The 21,286-nt window shown below is 34.7% G+C and overlaps 1 protein-coding gene across 4 annotated transcripts; it reads right to left on the bottom strand.

Annotated features, from left to right (window-relative positions):
• Positions 1 to 205: 205 nt before the first annotated feature.
• On the bottom strand, positions 206 to 20,900 carry LOC149530626 (acetyl-CoA acetyltransferase 1-like). Of its 4 annotated transcripts, none has more exons than XM_089809874.1 (16): positions 20,673 to 20,900; positions 20,422 to 20,500; positions 19,166 to 19,252; positions 6,549 to 6,647; positions 6,146 to 6,319; positions 5,823 to 5,928; positions 5,517 to 5,655; positions 4,292 to 4,369; positions 4,109 to 4,174; positions 3,894 to 3,976; positions 3,422 to 3,521; positions 3,226 to 3,336; positions 1,397 to 1,438; positions 1,116 to 1,202; positions 840 to 925; positions 206 to 660 (listed from the first exon to the last, which is right to left on the bottom strand). In XM_089809874.1, exons 2-16 carry the CDS (start codon positions 20,462 to 20,464, stop codon positions 627 to 629), a joined length of 1,335 nt encoding a protein of 444 aa, XP_089666000.1. In that variant the 5' UTR covers positions 20,465 to 20,500; positions 20,673 to 20,900; the 3' UTR covers positions 206 to 626. The 4 variants fall into 4 exon arrangements, with proteins under 4 accessions (XP_089666000.1, XP_089666001.1, XP_089666002.1 ...); XM_089809875.1 differs by having other exon boundaries at positions 830 to 925; XM_089809876.1 differs by lacking the exon at positions 20,422 to 20,500.
• Between the last annotated feature and the right edge of the window lie 386 nt (positions 20,901 to 21,286).

Here is a 21,286-nt window from a genome sequence, read left to right on the forward strand (position 1 = left end):
TTGGAAAAAGTATATGTCCCATTAGTGATTACCAACATATCACATTATTGCATTGAGCAGTGACACACAATCGAAATAACCTTGAAGTCATTTCATGATCTTACATTGCAAGCTTAGCATGAGAGATGACCTTATATTAAGAGAATTGAATAATTGGTATTTCACCCAGAGATTTTTAAAAAATCACTATGAATAAAAGAAACTGTTAACTTTAAAATGATGTTAAGAATATTCATAAACTTAATTTTTTCAAATGAAACCATGATCCAATACATCCTGCTCGATTATTATCAAATGAATCCAATGATGATTCAATACATTAACCTCTCACAAAGTAAAAAGGTATGTAAAAATGATCCCAATTTACTGATAACTCAATTCTATGCATTAAAAATTGACTTCCGAAACAGAAAATTTTATTTCTACCATGGGAAAAATTCCTTAGGCTCATAAACGAAGTTGCCTCCTTTCAGTTGCCACATTATTATGAAAATGACTCTAGCAAGAACTAATTGCTACTCATAGAAAGAAGGTGATTTTGCCCATTCTGTAAACTGGCTGTTACACTAACAAGAAGTTCCTTCACGTGATGTTTTCTAACTCAAATGTCCCTACAGTATTTGTCCTCATAACAAGCATCGCCTATCTTTGGGGTTTTCACTGCAATCAACAGTGTCATAGGTATTATTTCAAGCCATATAATTAGAAAGTGAAAAATGAATGAAACAGGGATATTAAAGGAAAACGTCGTTAGAAATCAAAGGTAGACATGGTATGGCAAGAAGAGGATATTCCCAGCTGTGTAACCTATACTCTCATTGAGTCTTACATTAGCTTACATGAACTCTATAACCACTGCAGATGCCCCACCACCACCATTACAGACTCCTGCAACTCCATATTTCCCCTTTCTTTGCCTCAATACCTGTCACAACACTTTCAGTTAGCTTATAACATATCAGAATAGAACAATGGAGAATGCCTCTAATTAGTACGATATATCAGGACAGAGAACAATGGAAAAGTGATGTAGATGTTCTTAACAAGTAAAACCCTAAGGCAAAAGCGAAGGTTATATTCCATTATGTTCTAACAAAGTTGTGTAAGATACAGACCCCTAAAAGTGTAACTAGAATGCGAGCACCACTGCAGCCAAGTGGATGTCCTAGAGATACAGCTCCTCCATGTACATTCACAGTTTCCTGAAGGTGACACAAAGCAGGGTGTTATAATGACAAGCAAGGGTAACTTGACTGCAGTATTAATATACTTTCTTGAATTACCATTCTGATACATAAGATACAGCACTGCACATTAAGCATAACAGTTATCTACTTCATTCATGAAATTTGCACTAAAGTTTTAAAGTTTACAAGACATTTTGAAAAGAACATACCGGCTTGAGGTCAAGTATCTTCTGATTGGCAAGAGCTACAACCTGCAAAAAATGAACTCAATTAGAATGGAATATTATCCTTTTCATAAATTTCAATACAAGTTGAGCTTTCTGATTGCTGCAGTAAAACACTGAAAAACAGGAAATCGTAAAATTACAAGCTGTTGAATCAGGCTGCCCAATTTAGGTGAGATTGCATTAAGAGTGTTTATTTTCTATGTTCCCTGTGTGAATGCATTGCCAACATTTCTTGACAAATCCAATACTGGGGATACCTCAGAAATGTGGGCCTCCCATCCTTGATCAGAAGAAAGGGGCCATAACACCCTGGAAACACAGGCTTTACGGGGTCAGTTAGCAATCCCTATGACGGCTAAAGACATCCAACCATCCTGGGGATGGTCAGCCATACACTTGCAGTTGCACCCAATTGTTTTGTTTTGTTATTTTCGAAATAAGCAAAAATGAATTTAAAATTGTTTTATACTTTTCTTCTATTGAACCTACACCACTCTCAGCCCTACATGAGAGATTTCAGTTTGCAAAACAACAGATTTTCAAGCTCCTTCACGATTTATGAGTTGTTAGGGTTGACTCAGCAAGATGTGAAAGTAGCCAGTCATTTCAGTTGGCGAATTAGCAGAAAATCAGGCAAAGCAATACCTAGAATTTCCAAGTTAGTGTTTCGATCCCAAGATGGTGACTTCCTATCAACGAAAACAACAGTTTTAATTGTTTTTACAGTTGTCAAATTGCACGTCTGCAAACCTATAATAGAAGAGATTCCAGTCATAATACAGTGGATTTTGAAATTCTTTTATTCACAATTTGAGCTCCCTTTTAATGCAATCAACATGTATCAGAATCGACTGATTTTTGTCAACATAAGGTAGCAGCTTTTCACTGGTAAAACATTTAGGAATTCATTGGAAAAACAAAAATTTAACTTTACTGCCATTAATGGGTGCTAATTTGATCCTTAAATAAGAAGTTTTCTCAGATTTTATAGGCATTACATTTTCTGAGTATAAAACCAGTGAAAAAAGGCACCTTTCTCACCAAAATGCAGACCAATTCTAAATGATGAAATCTCCTTATAAACTAGTGTCCAAAATTTTTTAGGTCAAAGATAACAATTTAGAGTGTATCAATGTCCAAGAAATAGAGTTGGAAAAATAATTTCAGAAAGGGAGCAAATGAGCAATGAGCTTTGGTATAGTGATCTTACTGAAGCAACCTACTTTCCAAGCTCAATAAGAAATCAGGAACTTGATTTCGGTTGTGTCAAACCTACAATCCTGAGACAAGGGAGATAGTCTCATTGATTTCACAAGTTCTTTGTAAGCTGAAGGATACCAGCATTTATTTCTGAATTTGTAGTTCAAATTTGCAGCCCTTGGGCATTTTGTTGTAATTTTTTTAATTTAATATTATATTTATCAAACAGACATTGACAATGAATTATGAAAGCAATTCAGTTTTATTAAATTCCTCAGCTCTTATGTTAACCCTCAATTCAATTCTAATGTTACATATTAAAGATCTATCAAGTATATCATGAATGTCTTCCCAATGTTATCATATGAATATTTCAATTTCCTCTAGTTTTTAATTTCGCCACCTGCTTTCCCCATCCAGGAGACTTGATTTAACATAATTCATATTCCATTTAAGTTTAACATACAAACTCTGAAGTGCCAAAATTTTAAACAAAAAGCTAATTAAAAATTTACAGAGAGATTCATCAAATCTCTGAAATTAAATATCACCAAGATTTTCAATGATACATCATAGCAATGTATAAATTTACAGAAAAAAAACAAACTTACAGAGAATGCTTCATTTATCTCATAATAGTCTATCGCTGAAGCCTCCAGGCCAGCCTTTGAAATAGCTTTTGGGATGGCCAGAGCTGGAGCAGTTGTGAATAGTTCAGGGGCCTGCAATATAACTTACACTCAATCAAACATTGAAAGGGTAAACCTTCAATATTTAGTAACAGAAGCAGTATGTAAAGAGAAACACCTGTGCAGCATCAGCATAGCCTACAATTTTTGCTATAACTTGTAAACCCAGCTCCATTGCTTTCTCTCCGCTCACTAAAACCAGAGCAGCTGCTCCATCACTGCAGGAGGAAGAAACAAAAAGCACAAAGTTAATAATTGAAAAAAAAACATGCTAAAAAAATACAATATTACATCAGTGTCTGGGCTCTGTTCAAATGACTAATCCCTTTATCTTTCATTGGTGAAGAACAGAAGGGCCATTAAAAAACTCATAATGTAAAACAGCTTACATGATCCAAAAGGTTGTTTGCTACTTTTATTATCTTCTAGACTATGTATAAGTTGAAAACATACAAATTTGCAAAATAGACATTGAAAAGTTGATTAATTCTGTATGTTGTAGATAACAAGAAACAGTGAATAAATACAATACATTTAAAGAGGGGAGCGGGGAGGGGGTGGAGAGAGAGACAGAAAGAGAGAGAGTCAACCTAATGGTTGAAGCATTTCCAGCAGTCACACTTCCAGCTTCTTTAAATGCTGGTCTAAGTTTCCTTAGCTTTGCTGAGTCAAACTGGCACCAAAGAAATTCAGAATACAAAGAAAAATTTAATTAATTTAGATGTAATTTGATCAATATTATGTTGCTTGGTAAGTAATTTGCATAATCAATCCCTTAACAAACTAAATATCTTAAGAAGCCAACCTTCCCTAAGCCTTCATCTTTGCCAACAATTGTAGATGGCTTTCCCCTTCCTCCTGACACCTCGACCTATGCATCAGGTTCAAGAAGATTAACACGAATAAACAATATGGAAATATACTGATTGCTACAGCTAAAGGTTTGAAGTTATGGCTAAAAGTTATCCCATTCAAACTTCAGACATACCGGCACAATTTCCCAATCAAAAGCACCATCATTCTGGGCAGAAATTCCACACTCAAAGCTCTTGATTGCATAGTTATCCTGATGCCAGTATCAAGCAATTAGTTGACATGATCCTATGTACAGAATATAAAAGGTCACTACATAAAAAAATGTTGCCTAAAACTTCTCCCATAAGCAACTATTAGTCTATTTGCATAAAAATTCAAATTGTGCCACAAGATGAAGAGCAGTTCATAAAGATCCATGTGCAACAATATATAACTATTTAAGTATAAAGTACCAATAAAATTGCAATTTTAAGGAAAACGCTATTGCAATAAGGATCACATATTCAGGATAACAACAATGAATATGTTGAGCTATAAACTTCATCCAAACTACAGGGGGAGACATAAACGTAGAAAACCACACAAACTTGTATCCAACACCAAACGGTTTCCTTGGTTATAGAAATAATTGAATCTAGAGTATTCACAAATACATCAGTCATCGTATTAAATTTACAGAAAATATAAATAAAAATTAATGGAATTTCTATAAATATATCCAAAGAGAAGCGGTCTGCATATGTATTTTAAACAGGAAAGACTATACTGAAAGGGATTTTATTCCATTTCAATTTAAGCAATAGATATTCATATATGAAGAATCAATATGACTATTTTCTTCCCACTTCTCTAATCCGGGAAAGAACTGCAGATGATTGGACATAAGTGTAACACAGTTTTGACAGCTTCCATTTTACATAGCATTGGATCAAATTTCAAATAAAATTGCCATATATTAGATGCTTTACTTATTTACACCTGGAATCTTTGAATAAAGTAGGAAAGTATACGCAGAAACAGTAACCCATTTGGTTTAAAAACAAAGATGAGGAAAGTGGGATATGCCTGCCAGATTTACATTTTCTTAATGACAGTCGCACAATAGATAGTAGCCATCATATGTGCACCTTACAACAGTAAGATAGCCACCTTTTTAATTTTCCACCTTCTTGATCACAGTTTGGATTGAAACTGATTCCTAAACTAACTGAAGAAACACGATAATAAGTAATTCCTCCATAAGAGTATACAGAAGAATTTGTTTTGCATTGCTCAAAATAAAACAAAGAATTGATTCATACCCAATGACAACTGGGAGTTCCAAATTCTTCACACAATAAGAAAAATGGTAAAAACAGCTATTGCTTTGCAAAACATATTTAGATGACAAAAAATACCTGGTCTTCTCTTGATATGGAATAATTATCTGCACACAACTCTGCACATACCCCCATACCAAAGTCATTGTAAACATCCCAGAGTCCATCCTTTAACATTCCATCAACAAGACTCCCATGTCCAAGTCGGTAACCCTTTCTATTCAGAGTAACAAAAATACAAAAATAAGATTCCTCTTATTGAATTACCAGTAAATTATACATCATAACTTATAAGTAAATTAATTGCAATGATTCAGTCAAGTGATGAGAAAAATAGACTCAAACATGGAAAGTCTAGTACAAAAGAATTCCAAAATCATATACCTGGCATCAGGAAGATAATAAGGGGCATTTGACATGCTTTCCATGCCTCCAGACACAACAATATCATTGTTTCCTAACTGGATACTCTGAGCAGCAAACATAGTTGCTAAAAAAAAGAGAGAAAGCTTTGTAAGTCTAATCTTCCAAAGAAAAACCTCAACAGAACTAGAAGTTTAGAAAAACATATTTCTAATTTGTACAATTCCCAATAACGTACAAATTTAAGAAAGCTGCTATTTGAAAAACTAGTTACATTGTCCCTGGTAGCTGTCGAAACCTTATAGTATTCGCATATTATATTTAAAAGTCAAAACATGCCATACCCTTCATTCCTGATGCACAAACTTTGTTGATTGTAGTGCATATCACAGAGTTAGGTATTCCTGCACCTAGTGCTGCCTGTCTAGCAGGGGCTTGACCCAGGTTGGCACTCAAAACATTTCCAAAAAATACTTCTTGGACCATTCCAGGTTCAACACCTGATCTCTTAAGAGCAGCTGTGAAGCATTAGGTGAACATTTACAACAGTGTTAGCATTCAACGATCACTTGGACTAATTTTCCGACAAAGAGACAATTCATAAAGTGTATGGTAAAAGAACAAAAGAGCAATATATGTTCGAAGAAATCTGTAATTTTAACAAAAAAGTAATTCCAAGTTTTCATTGGGAATTCGCATACTGACTAATCCATACACGTATATGAATATATTCTAACTGGAACTTACCCTCGATGGCTATTGATCCCAGTTTGGTTGCAGATAGGGCTGAAAGAGAGCCACTCAAACTCCCAATAGGTGTACGTGCAACACCAACAATGCAGACATCTAGCCATATCACAGTTACAATCAGTTTCAAATGCAAATATTAAGAAGAATTGTAGCTTGAGTATAAGTACAAAATATAAATAAAATATATTCTGTATCAATATGAATATACAAATCCAAAAAGTTCAGCATAAACTTCTAGTTTTTCAATCAAAGATGGTAAGTTTCCCATGTCAGTATTGATTTCTCGTTGATTGTCTCTGTCCAGAGAAGCTCTTGCATCTCTCAGTTAGGCTTGGAAAGAGAACAGTATTTATAAGTCAATAAAAGTTAAAATGCCAAAGACCAATGTGTTTTCAGTCTCCATTCTTAACATACCACAGCACTCTTATTTCTGTGTATACAACAGCACTACATTGTGAAGAATAAGACCAGGTTTAAATCATTAGGCAAATCTGGCACAATGGATACCCTGTACTTGTCTCCATGATGAAGAGGATCAATTATATGTGCATCCTAAACAACTAGGATATTAAATGTCAAAGCTCAATGTTAAGGGATTTTTGGATTGTGTCCAACAATGCATGGATCCTGCTCAGCAATTTTTTAACAGGGAAGAAAGGAGATCCTGGAAACAAGGCATAGGATCCCTGGTGTTTATTTGAATTTCAGAAGAATCCACTTCTAGAATAAAATTGAAAAACAATTTAAGGCTAGAAGATTCAAGTGTTTGGGATGGCTTGGAATTTTTGCAAGGTTTTTCAGGTTCATTCAATATCTCCCTAAGGAAAAGCAAAAGACAATATTAAGTTGGAAAGCCTCCAAATTTGGGAAATCAGGTTAAAGAAGGGTACAGGTTTATGATAGGCAATTGGGACTTTCTTTGAGAAGCTAGTTTGAAGGAGTGTCTGAATTGAGGCTAGCCAAGAACAATAACTTTCCTCACACATGCTTAAAAGGTAAACGCCTCATTCAGATCCACCTCAATATAAGAAAAATAACAAAATAAAAATGTCCTTAGAGGCACCCCCTATACAAGAGTACTAAGGGAAGCTAACAATCTTTGACTTCCATGTCCTTGTAACATGGAAAACATGGACATTTTTTTTTAAAACCATCTACCTACCTGAATTGCATCTACTACAAACCCAAAAAATCTTACTTATACAGAACCAAAAGGAACTAAGAACAAGAAACAGAAATTGAAGACGGGCTTATCTCTTTTCTCGAGGAAAGCAATACATACAGGCCTTGATTGTCTTAGGATAGTGGTAGCATTTTCTATGTCAACTTGAGCTTTGTCCTGATCTGGAATCAGTTGATTACCCAAACTATCAATGTAGCCCATAAATGGAGCCCTTTTAAGGAAGATGCAAACACGTTTGATGACGTTGAAGTTAATCCTATACAAGTTGGTATGCCATGCAAGATTGGCTGAAGATTATAGCGAAGTAACGAGACTTGGACCCGGCTCTGACTCAGCAAGGGTAACTCGACTCGTGACCTAGCTCAGACTCGCCCATGACTCAGCAATGACTTGGCAAAGTGACAAAACCCTTGAAGTTTAGAGATTTTTTAGGATTTAAAGAACATTCCATGCGCCCACTATTGAATAAAGCTTAAAGACAATAACATCATGACATAGAAGGTAATTTGATTACATACATCAATTACATAAGTACAAAGGTAAATTTTAGATGTATTAAGAAAATTTTTAAAACTAAAATAAAAAATCAGGCGAGTCAGATGAGTTAGCCAAGTCAGCTAGGCAAGTCAGCTGAGGTGATCCGCTGAGCCAGGGTTACAGGCCATTTTGACCCGGCTGAGGTTACTCGACACAATGACTTGGGAAACTCACGAGACTCGCAATGAGTCTCGTTATTATGGATTTTAGTCACCCAGGATCTAGGCACTTTGTGAAAGTACAAAACAGATCAGCTATGAGAGAGTAATGCTAGTCTATCAAGGATGCAAATTATAGATTTATAAAACATGGATGAGATTAAGGGGACCCCTTTTTATAAAGGTCAAGATGAACATAAGATTGTGAGAGATTTTGACATAATAAATGTTATTTAACCTAGCAAGCAACTAAGGCTTCTAGAAAGATTCCTAAGAGCTTTGTGTACCCTAAGTAAACTTTAGTAACATGTGTGATTAATACCTAGGTAAAGAACTAGCTAAGTAAAATACCCTTTTCACACCAACAAATCCAATCCCTTCTAAAGAATTGGGATCTATGAAGAGATTTTAAGCTTAATGTTATCTATTGTACTGTCTGAATAGTTCCATTACCACTAATACAAATGTAGTTAAGTCGTGAATAGAAAATGAAATGGCTTTAAAGCAGAAAATCAATGCTTTCTTACCCAGGGAGCATATCAGGTGATGCACTTACATTCTTACATCCTAGAAACCTATATTATAAATCATACAACATCCACATGAAGTCACAATATACATCAAATAAACCATATTTGAACTCTGTGAACTTTTCCACATTGAGGACTCAAGGATTTGAACACCCATGGTAACATACCTCTGAAACAAGCAACATGTTTGAATGCTTACCTGTTGAAATAAAGACCTAGCTCAGATACTGAGTCCCTCGGATTGACAACTCGGAAGCTAGGCCTCTGTATGATATCATGACACAAACAATGAAAAAGCATTCTGCTCTTGAGACTATTTCAGATGGGAAATCTTACCTAAGGGTATATGTAACATTCACCCAACACCTAAGCTTATCAACAACAGAAACTTTTCAAACTATTCCTCCAGTCTTTTAGAGTGATTGTTGACCAGCTAAGTTGTCAAATCCCATGATAACAAAGACTTTAAAATGTCCTGCTGATATTAATATAAGGTCATCAAACATCTTCAAAAGTGAGTTAAGGTAAGGTCATCAAATATTTTTATAAGCGAGTTAAAGGGTTAAAGCACCCAAAACTTTTGATGGAATCTAAAAGCTTTCCTATTTAATCCCCTCAAATCAAATAAAAAAAACCTTCTAGTTCAAAGACAAAGTGAGGCACTTCAAGCCATTCCAATCCTTAGGTTGATAGGTAACCAACATTTCCCAATTACCAAGATCAAATATGTTACATCCCAGCAGTTTTTGCCTAATTTAAAATTGCTCGTATAGCCGTTGAGTTTTCATGTGAAGTTAGTTGACAGTTAAAATTAGTTATGATCAGGTCAAATTGTAAGATGGTTAATTGTTATGATTTCATGTGAAGATGACATGTTAGTTAATCGTTATGATGTTATTACGCTGTTATCATGAAATCTTGGAAAGTTAGTTATTCATTCGTGGAAGTGAAATGGTAATTAGCCGTCATGATGTTTTATGAACAATAACTTGTTATAGTGATTATGATTACTTGAGGACTATTATATTATCGTGGAGGATTTATTTTCTTGCAGGAGCACATCAAAGGGGGAAAGCATTGCTAGAGAGAATTGGTCAAGGGACATCACTTCACCTACGAGTCAACAGGTATGAATTCTAGTGACCAAGGCTAAGGGGTAAACGGCTAGGCAAGCAAGAGTATACTAGGGACTACCATGAGCTACCCGATCAATAAATATGCATTATTAAATAAAAGAGATCACTGAACATTAAATTAAAAAGTGTTACCTTATGAATTTGAAATTGATTACAGAGCTTCATATGATATTGCCATGCCTTAATACAATAATACCATAGTATCTACATATGTTTGCAAATATATATATATATATATATATAGACACACACACACATACACATATGCATGTATGCGTGAATTAGAATAAGACGTATACACTAGATACGTTGTTATTATATATATATATATATACACACACGTATGTACATGCATACACAAGTATAGGTATTTGGGGTATGATATTATAATATTAAGGTATTAGTTTAGGTAACTTTATTTCTTTGGCAATAGTTTTATTATCCAACTTTAGTGGCCGTATTTCTATACTTCATTCATCAGCCTTTACTATTTCGATGGCCGCTTTAATATTTTTTGCCACATTGAACCTATGGCCTTCTATCTTGTAACTTCTTTCCACTTTCACAATCTTGCTCATAACTGAGCATGCAACCAAGAAGGTTTAGATTATGATACGAAAGCTCATTTAGATATAATATTCTTACCTCTGACAGAAAATATACCACCTACGATCAGAATTGTTTCTCATTCTTGCTCTTAGTCTTGCTTCACTTTCATCACTGTGAGTTCCATACTTCTTTCCTGCAGACACACCATTTGCTATCACCATTCTGCATTGGAGTATTGCTTCTGCCTTCTTCAGGCAATGAGTTGATCACAACCAATATTTCAGTGCCAAGTTTCCTGCACTAGAACGGCAATAGCCAATTGATACCTTCCTTGTTTTCATAAGCATTCAGTGATCATGCATTCCAATGTGGTTTCAAGAATTATTGGAGCCTGCACAAGGCATTGCTTAACTTATGTTTTATTGTGGTATTGCTATCAGAATTTAACTGTGTGATTTTGAGTCAAACTCATTGACCCATGTTTCATGAGTAGTGATTCAACATGAATCCATCTCTCATGAGAATAATGGGACACTTAACACTCATTGGATCTAGGTGATGCTCACAAGGGTGAAGCACCCGGATCTAGATTATGTTTTATTTTCAAAATGATATAGTGTGGCATAGCCGAAACCTGCTTGGAAGTTTAAGTAATGTTGTTAAAATTGATCCAAATATAATCCAATGTTCTCTTTCTTTATGTTTATATCGTAAGAATGCTTAAGAGCTATGGTTTATAATCTTATAAGAAATTCTAATTTCAAAATCATGAATATTTGGGGTGTGGCTTATACATGGATATCTGAAATATATCCCCTGAGATAAGAAAATGCACCTTGTGAATCGAGAATAGATGTTCAACAATTCAATTTAGCTATTATAATGCCAAGGCCAAATCGGCAAATGCATTGGCTATGAATATAAATGCTTACACAATTAAATGATCTTTTATAATGCCAAGGCCAAATCGATGGATGAATTGGCTGAGAATATAAATGCTTTAACATTCAGAATATCTTGTATAATGCCAAGGCCAGATCGGCAGATACATTCACTATGATTACAAAAAATTATACATTCACCCAGTGATTCATCCAAGAAGACCAGCATGGTCGAGATGAGGGGTGTGAAATGGCAATCATTGAACTATGGTTTATTCATGCATGATAAAAAGAAAAGAACCATCAGTAACTCAAGCAAGTAATATGATATGTTTAAAATCCGTGTCAACTCATGATAGTCCTTAGTGTAGTCTTGTCGTCAAGTTGAGCGGTGGGTGGTCGGGTACACAGTGCCCTCACAAATCCTTGGCCAAGGTAGGCTAGTGGCATGCTTGTTGTTATGATCACTAGATGTCAAGGTTGCTAATAGTTGGCAGATAAGTGTATGGAAGGTATCCTAAGCCTAACCGATTGTTTAGTCGATGCTCTAACACCAGGATCGTCAGTGGCTGGATAGTGGTGCCCCAAGCCTAAACCCCAGGGTAGGGAGGGCCTTTCTCAGTAGAGATTGTGTGGGATACTTAAGGGTTTCTGGCTGGGAGGTTAAGCCCATGGCAACGCTTCTCCTCTCCTCCGCTAGCCAAGGCTTGCACAACTCAAGGTCAAAGTCTATATGTAAAACATCTGAATTCAGGTACTTTATATCTATGTTCTGTATTTTCAGTTATGTTTTATAGTTAGATAGTATGGTTAGTTTCTCTTTATTTGGATTAACAAGCAGTTGAATCATTTATTTCATTACTTGATTTTGTATAATTGAAATTGAAACAATAACCATGCATAGATGATGCTAAGGTAGTTATAACTGTCTTTCATGTTACCTTGAAAGGAAATGTTATTTTGGTTATTTCCAATTCATTAAAATTTGTATTGAATTTTTAGCATGTTACAAAATAGGAATAACCAATGTTCTCTCTCCAAACAAGTTGGAGGAATAGAGCATCCGAAGTTCAATATGAATATGATCTATCTCATCTCTATGGTACTTAGATCGTCAAAAACAAACAAAATCAGGCTTCGCCCAGCTATACAAATAACTAGGGACCTGCACAAAATTTTATTTCTAAGGTTGTAAAATTCAAGCTTCACACAACTATACAAATAATTGGTAATGACATCAGACAACACCCAACTATACCAATAACCAAGGACTTAAATTTTTTTAAAGTCAGATTGTCAATATCCACTAATGCAAGACAGCACTCGAATATTGTTTTTTCACAGACAATAGGACTACAAGGTCCTCAAACCTTTCTCAAAACTTCATCCAAACAAAGATTCTATATTGAACCTTTAATATCAAGACAGGACTTGAAATACTTTAATTTCAGAGACCACAGGACTAGGTTCTCAAACCTTTCTCAAAACTTCATCCAAACCAAGATTCTATATTGAACCTTTAATACGAGATGCCTCTAGAGCTTTACATCCAAATTATGATTAGAAAGTTTCATTAAAGTTTCTGTTTTTGAGCCTTTAATTTGATATGAATTTTCATTTTGTGCCCAAAAAATGATTAGATAGGTTTATCAACTTTGGGTCCACCCGACATGCTGAAGTGGTAAGGATGAATGATTCTTATATGATATATAATTTATACAATCCCTCACCATTGGTCAAAGTTAAGGAACAAAAGTAAGAAGATGATGTTAAGCAGGTCTAGCCACATCATCCAAAACTCAAAAGTCTGAATTCTTCTTGCCTGCCACACAATGAGATTTCTACAGCATGCCTTCAATTTGTTTGAGGAATGGTTACACTGAAGTAGAAAAGGACAAAGCATGCATTGTTCTCATACCCACGAATCTATTTTCAAAAGCTTCAATCAATTGCTCAAGAAAAGATTTTGAGAGACAACAAGATGCCACAGCAAGAAATTGTGAGAAACTGCTTGATACTACACAAGGATTTTGAGCCATGGCCAGAGCCATAGCCAATGAAAGAAATCGAAGGGTTTTACAAAAGGTAAGTGGAAGTGACCATGGTTTAGGGTTAAGATAAGAAAAATGTGGAATTTGTTTTTGACTATTTTATTTTGTTTCTCTTAATGTAAATGTTTACTCATACTCTTTCGGTATGAGGCTTAGCCTCCCATTTTCATTGTAAATTCCTTTTCTTGAACTCTCTATAATTACTATTAAAAAAAATTGAACTATGAATTGACAATTAATTTATAACTACCATTGATCAATGATGAAGAATCATATTATTAATGTTTCAAATGTCACTATTATAGAAAATATAATATTATATACTGAATACACTTGCAATTTTGAACATTTTTTAATTTTCTTGCATATTGATATTGTGTGTGTGTACTGGTTCATACCCAAGAAAATACATTTGTCATAATGGCATACTGGAACCCCATACACATAACCAAAATCAATAACTTAGCCTAGTAGACATAGCACAGCTTCCAAGGAAGACAGGTGCAAAAGAAATGCGAAATATTCACTAATCTTTAGATTGAATATCAGCTCTGAAAGCATCAAACCTTTTCTAAGGTATTTAATTTGCATTTGCATTGGGTATCACAACTTGGCCATTGAAGAGGGATTCTCAAATCCAACTTGGGGCTATGATAGAAGGGCACAAGCCAAGTTGGAAACTGAATGACATTATAAGAGAAATCGAGACATATGACTCACTTAGACCACTCTCTTAAGTCGTCATTTTTGTGAGCAATTCTTTGGCTGGCTGAAGTGTTAATCCATGACAGTCCATTAGTTCACCTAAGCATTTCAGTCAAGAAAAACTGGTGATTTTGTGACAAAAGAAGATGAGTGGTCCTAGGGAAATCACTGGTCCCCCATTCATGAAGAATAAAAACAGAACAACCTTTATAATCCTCTTCACTCCTACCCTCCCCTTGATTGGTACAACATAAACTTCTCCAGAGCACTTATTAATCATGACCATTCAAACCCCTCAACCAATGCAATGCCTTTGCATATAAAGGTAGCAGGGTAGTAAACCAAGTTTTAATATTTAATACTTATCATAGATTCTTACTTCATTTGCATCCTCATTTATGTTACTTTGCTTTTTGCCTTCCTCCTCTTGAATTTTAGAGATCATTTCAATGCAATGATGATAAAATTTGGCAAAAACAAGTGTAATAAGAAAGCAACAGAATGAGGAAGCAATCCTATGGTCATTGAACCAACTTGTTGCACTCAACCTTTCCAGTGGAAGACAATAAAACAACAAAGTATATTAAATCTCTTTTAAAGGCCTTTAAAGTTGCAGGAACACACAATAATGTGTAAAGGAATGAAATCATTAAAATATCAATCTGAGAAAAATTTTCAATGAAAAATGAAAAATAGAATAAGGGAAAAACACTCAATATACAGTAATTTGGAAATTGTGTAGTAAAATCACAGAAAAGCATAACACGTACAATACAAAAAACATACTAAAGTATAAACAACACAATGACAGTTCTCTTTCTTGATCATGTTTCCAATATCAGACTATCATAATACTTTATGATAAATGATCATTTCAGACATAAAACAATGTTAACGTTTGGTAGCTGCAGGAGATATATGTGTACCTGTGATTGCAACAGCATTATATTTGAGATATTTGCTGTTGCATTATCTAATCCTTTAATATGATAAGGCTGCGAAGAGTCTTCATTTATAATTTATAAATGATCTTTCATATGACAAGCCACATCTTTTGAAGATCACGAAGAGTCTTCAGCATTGGCTAATGAAGAGATCATCCGTGTATATTGAAGAGTCAAGACAACAAAGGTGTATTCACTTTGTAGTGGTAAGATAATGAAGGGTCAAGGCAATTTTATATATTCTTCAGGTGTAATTCATATGTGACAGAGATTAAATGGTCGTGTGTGTTTTGGCCTAATAGTAATTCAGACTTCTGTATTTGTACAATAAAAGAGATATTTTTGGTGTGGTTGGGTTTTCCCCTCAAGTTGGAGGGTTATCCCAGGATAAATGTTGTGCCTTATTGTTCTTATTCTACGTTTTGCTGTTTATCTTGAATTATGATCAAAACATTAACATGGTATCAGAGCAGGTTGGATAACAACAAGTCAGGGAGTTTCACTGTTAATAGTGTGTGTATCTATTGTAGATTGTGATGAGTATTTTGAGAACATTCTGTATGCATTGTTTATCCTGATGAATACTGTTTTGTGTGTAGTATCATTGTCTGGTAGAACTGTACCATCTATGAGGGGTGAAGATTATCAGTTTTGGTCAGGAATATTTGCAGGCTATTGCGGAAAAACCAACTTCTGGTAACTAAGAGTTTCTTTTTCCAGGAGAACACTATCTTCAGTACTAAAAGATGTGCTCAGGATCATTGGTTGCTTTAAAAGGTTTTCATTCACAGAGTTAGAGGGTAATGCTTTCAAATGACTGTGTAGCTGAAAAGTATTGGAGGTAGAATTGCAGAAGTTGTTTATTTCCTGGGTGAGTGATATTGTAGTTTCTAATTCACAGAAGCCATTGCATGGTGATTTGAATCTGTGAGGAGTTGATTATGCAATGGGATGAAGTCTTTCGAGAGTTCTGAGCTGACTAATATTGCCGTCAAACCTGTTCATGTTATTTAAGAGCTCCATTAATGGAATAATCCTCAAAACTGGGACATCCACAATGGTGCAATCATGCAGAGGGCGAGCTTTTAGACCACATTTATAAGGATAAATAAAAAATTCTCTATTCTGATAGAGATATCCATGCAGTTCCTGACCACTGAAATGAATAGAAATAATAACATAGACCCAAATTTTATGGAAGCTTCTAAATTGGATCAAGCCACTTCATCAGGGATGCCGATCAATCTAATCCAGAAACTCATACTCATTATTGTGCTGAGAGTGTGTTGGAGACACCCTCCTCTAACAGAGAAGCCAATCTTGAGAAGCTAAACAACTAGCTGTGCCAATTTTAGGTGTAATTTTAGATTTGCTTGCCAGTACTAGGGCGACAAGAAGAAAATGTTGTTCATTAAATTACTAATTAGAGATTCAGTTATATTATTTTGGTAGGGAAAATATGTTCATTAAAAAGACAAGGCATTTCCACAATCTCTGAAAGTGGATTAGAATGCTTCTAGTAGAAAACTGTGTAAAACTTCTGTATCAATGTTCCAGATCAGGCTCCATGATTCATCATCAATATGAGCAAAGTTAAATTTAGATCTTTCAGACACAATCAAAGAATTTCAGGCACTCAATTCAAACTCAGTGTTGTCCAATAGGATACCGAGATGAGAAAACTGTCAAGTGTTTTTATACTTCGAAGATCAAGTCATTGATACATTTGAAGTTTCTTTGAAACCAATTATTGGAAGGTTAGAAGGGATTTAATCAACATCCTCCATGTGCACATACAATTTGTTCTGATTGGCAAGAATCATAAGTTGGACAATCCAAATAGAAAGCATCCAGTTTTTTTTGCATCAGCATAATTGCAAATTTGAGTCCCTCGGGCTAATACAATAAAATTCATATCAGTGAAAAATATCGAGTAAGAAAATACTTCTATTGATTTATCATAACATGGTATCAGAGTGGCACAATGGGATTTCATAAAATCTGGTGAGTTTTTTTCAGAAAATATCAAGCTTCTAATGATCTGGAATTTGTTTTCTGGTTGTTAATTTGTTGGAAATAAAATCGTTGGATGTATTTTATGAAAATATTCTGGTTCCTCTTTGAAACCAATTATTGGAAGGCTAGATGGAATTTAATTTTTAAAGTTTAGGCCTGAAAGATGACAAACTATAATTGGAGCAGGAAAACTGCAAAGAGGCAAGAGCTTCTCTTAGGCTACGCTTGCATGTACATCAGCTGAAGAAGGTCCACTTCTGGATATTGTGGATAAAGACAGCCTTGAAAGGGTTAACTTGCTACTACTAGCCACCCTATTATGGTGTCGGGGGAACTTGAGAGACAATATTTGGCAGCCTTGAAAGGGTTAACTTGCTACCACTAGCCATCCTATTATGGTATGGGAGGAACTTGAGAGACAATATTTGGATTTCTAAGTATAGGTAACCTTGAATGTATACCATAATTGTTGAATCGCAACCTTTCCACGTGTACACTCTACTCTAAAAGTATGCTAATACAAACCTCAGTCACACACTAATGAATGTCTCATCTCACCATTGCACCGCAAACCTTTGAATACAACAATACCTACACTATTCTATTTTTAACTTTTCAAAGGTGATCTACAAAGTGACATGGACAAATACAATAGTCTATTAAGAATAATTTTAAGACCGTTAGCAGTAAGATAAGAACCAAGACAAACATAAACTTGCAAACTAATAAAAATACGGTAGAAGTGATCTCATAAAACATGACAGGCCTATAACAGCGATCAAAATAAAGAAAACTGATGAAAAACACAAAGGATGGAGATATAGACACAAATTTAACTATGAATATAAAGATATTGAACAGAAACATATCAGAAAGGTGAGAACATATTAGAACAAAATGCGAGTGAAAGAAAAACATAAAGGAAATAAGAAGTGAAGAATTGAACAAATTATTAAAGGATTTTGGTTACCCAAATTGGACTTCTGAGAAAAAATAAAATACAATGGGATGAAATACTGGTAGTAGTAACATCTAAAAGAAAGGCCCTGAGAGGAAGAAAAAGGGGGAAGCTTAAGGATAAGTAACTAAAATGCAAGGAATGATATTTTACAAATAATTAGTCACTAATACCGATTTGTCTCCTGCAGGCTAGGCTTCCGCATCCAAGGCAGATGGATGCCGGATGCGCCTGGAAGCCCTGCGGATGCTGGCCGGAAGCCAGCCGCAGGCTCCAGACGCATCTGGGAGCAGGCCCAGCGGCTGGAAAAGGCAAAAAAACATTAAATTTTTTTTTAAAACACTTGAGTTGCCCATTCAACACATGTTGTAATTGCATTTTTTTGTTTATTTGTAGGTTGTCATAGATTCATAGCCATTCTATCAAATGATTTGTTTTTGTATATTTCTTGCATTTCTTTGCATATATATATATATATATATATATATATACACACACACACACGTGTTTCCTCCGCATCCGCATCCAGAAAAAAAATTTAAAAAATCCCTGCAACCCTCATCCGCTTCCGGAATCCACTTTGGAATCCGCATCCAAATCGGTAACTTAGCTAAAATGAAGAAAAGAATAGGTAAAATGTCACAAGAGAACACATGAATTGAGTGACAAGCATTGCCAAAAGTATTGAGAATGTAAGGCTGTAATACCACTTGTGGTACAGGCAACCATAACTAAAACCAACAATTTCAAAATTTTAAACAATGTTGTGTACATTTATATGCTATATATTTGTACAATGCCGAGGAAGAGCTTGTCCTATAATTGTACCATTATATAATTAAATACTATACAAATTACAATGGTTTATTTCACTAATTTCTCTTAGAGACATTATTCTCCAGGATTCATGTTGGGGACAACTCTTTCATATTACAGATTTCCAAAACATAATTTATTGAAATATACCTCTTGGTTTTAATGAATCTGAAGCCGTTGATGAAGTCATGCTTTTCAGAGTTTGAATATTGATGCCGAAAATGGATCTGAATGGAGCTGCATAACACAAGCAGAGAAAAATCAATTACCGTGTATCAATGTTAGAAACATATTACACACATAAACAGAATTTTCTTCTTCCCACCTGTGTAAATAGCTTAACTTTGGGCACCGATAGATCTCAAAAGACAAAACAAAAGTGACTCAAGAAAACATGGCACTGTAACAAACTGACAAGACAAACTGCAAAAAACACAGCTCTTAAGCTCAATTGCTTAACACATTTCTCCAATTCAACAAAAAGGCAGAATGCAGATCATAGAGAATAGATGAGCCAAATTGAGAACAAAAACACTTGGATACAGCAGGGAGAAACTAAAAAGAACAAGAGAAAAAAAGAGATACGGCAATCACAAAATATTGTTCAGAAGGTTTTCTAGCTTCACTAAATTCGTCATCTTAAAAGTAAAGATTGAACACTTGCCTTGCTAAGCTGATTATCTCACTAACTAGTTCAAGAGACGAATGCCAACTTAAATAGTAAAACCAATTCAAAATACAAACAGAGAAGACAATTTACAGCTCAAATGTTTAATGCATCTCTCCAATTCCCAAAAAAAAAATGCAGTGATGCAGATCATTCAGGATCAACAGGCTGATTAGAACAAAAATATCTCATACGAAGTTATGCGATTAATGAATGTTTGTGGAACGAACAAAAATGTAAAAACTAGCAATCACTAAATAAATAAAAACTCAAAATACAAAAAGTAAAAATTAGCAATCACAAAAGATTTTCTAGCTTCACAGGCCTCGCCATTTTGAAAGTATGGGTTAACGAGTTGGACCTTGCTAAGCTGATTTGATCACTAACAAGTTGAAGAGATGAATGCCAGCTTAATAACCTATTACAAATACAAACAAACAAGACACTGCAACAAGAATAACTCTTAAACTCAATTGTTCAATAAGTCTCTCCAATTCAATAAAAAAAAATTGCAGTATTGCATAACAGAGGATAGACAAACCAAATTGAGTGCATAAATTCCTAAAAAATAAATCAACAAAAGAACTCGAAATCAGGTTTTCTAGCTTCACTGCACGGGCCATCTTGAAAACTAGGGATTCAACAGTTCCTTTGCAAAGTTGATTTGCTCACTAACTAGTTCAAGAGGCGTATGTCAACTTAAAAATATTTTTCTAGTTCAAACAGCTAAAACACTTACTTTTTGAGAAAAAGGACCCTAATCCAACACCACCAAAGCGCATTCAATCATACAACTTCATAGCATCGATTCAGGACTTCTGCAGTGATAACTAAATACTAAATCAAAAAAATAAAAATGAAGATCCCAGTAAACAAATCAGCAATGACGAATCGAAACCCTTGAACAGAAATCGACCAGCATAAAAAAGATCGAAATTTTTTAGCGATCGACAACTAAATAACGAAAGCTTCATATTCTTAACAGCTTACCAAAGTTAGAGAGCGTGTTCTGGTCGATGCAAATTCGGCCAAGCCTTCGCTATTTGATCACTCGTGTGCTCTTTAAATACCCGTAAACAAGTTAGTGACTAAATATTACAGTCGCATTTCTTTACAACGTGCTTTGAACATTATTTACAGTCCTAATTCGTCGGGATCTTCACAACTTCATCAAACTTTCAACTGCTTTCTCTCATTTTTCTCATTTTAATGAAATGTTTGGATTAGGTGTTTTTTAAAACATTTATAAAACTTAACAGTACTTTTATAAATAAATTAAAAAGAGAGACGTAGGAATAATATACCCTTTTTTTGGATCTGCGTGACCAAACTACCATGATTAAAACGGAGGCTTTACACCCTAACCTGAGTCAAAAGCACGTGAAGGGACCAGGAGGTTTGGACTATAAAAGGAGTTTAATCAATCCACAATTTTTTTATTCTTTAAATAAATTTTGTATATGTTTATTAATTTTATAATCAATATTTTGAGAGTTGTGAATTTTAATAATTTAGAAGCAAAGTAGGGTGTCAACCTCTTCAAACAAAATTAAGTCTCAAAGGTAAGAAATTTAGGTCAAAAATAAGTATTTAGTGTGTTCTAA

This window comes from Cupressus sempervirens, chromosome 11, assembly GCF_028749045.1.
Source record: "Cupressus sempervirens isolate cs-2001-9-10 chromosome 11, ASM2874904v1, whole genome shotgun sequence".
In the NCBI taxonomy this organism is placed as follows: Eukaryota; Viridiplantae; Streptophyta; class Pinopsida; order Cupressales; family Cupressaceae; genus Cupressus; species Cupressus sempervirens.

Bases quoted from the DNA above. Each gene is read 5' to 3' on its own strand.
- LOC149530626 (XM_089809874.1), bottom strand. From the start codon at position 20,464: ATGCGCTTTGGTGGTGTTGGATTAGGGTCCTTTTTCTCAAAAA. The intron at 4,370-5,516 runs GTATTTTTTGTC...TACTGGCATCAG, and splicing joins CCATATCAAGAGAAGACCAG to GATAACTATGCAATCAAGAG. The intron at 1,203-1,396 runs GTATGTTCTTTT...TGTCACCTTCAG, and splicing joins AGATACTTGACCTCAAGCCG to GAAACTGTGAATGTACATGG.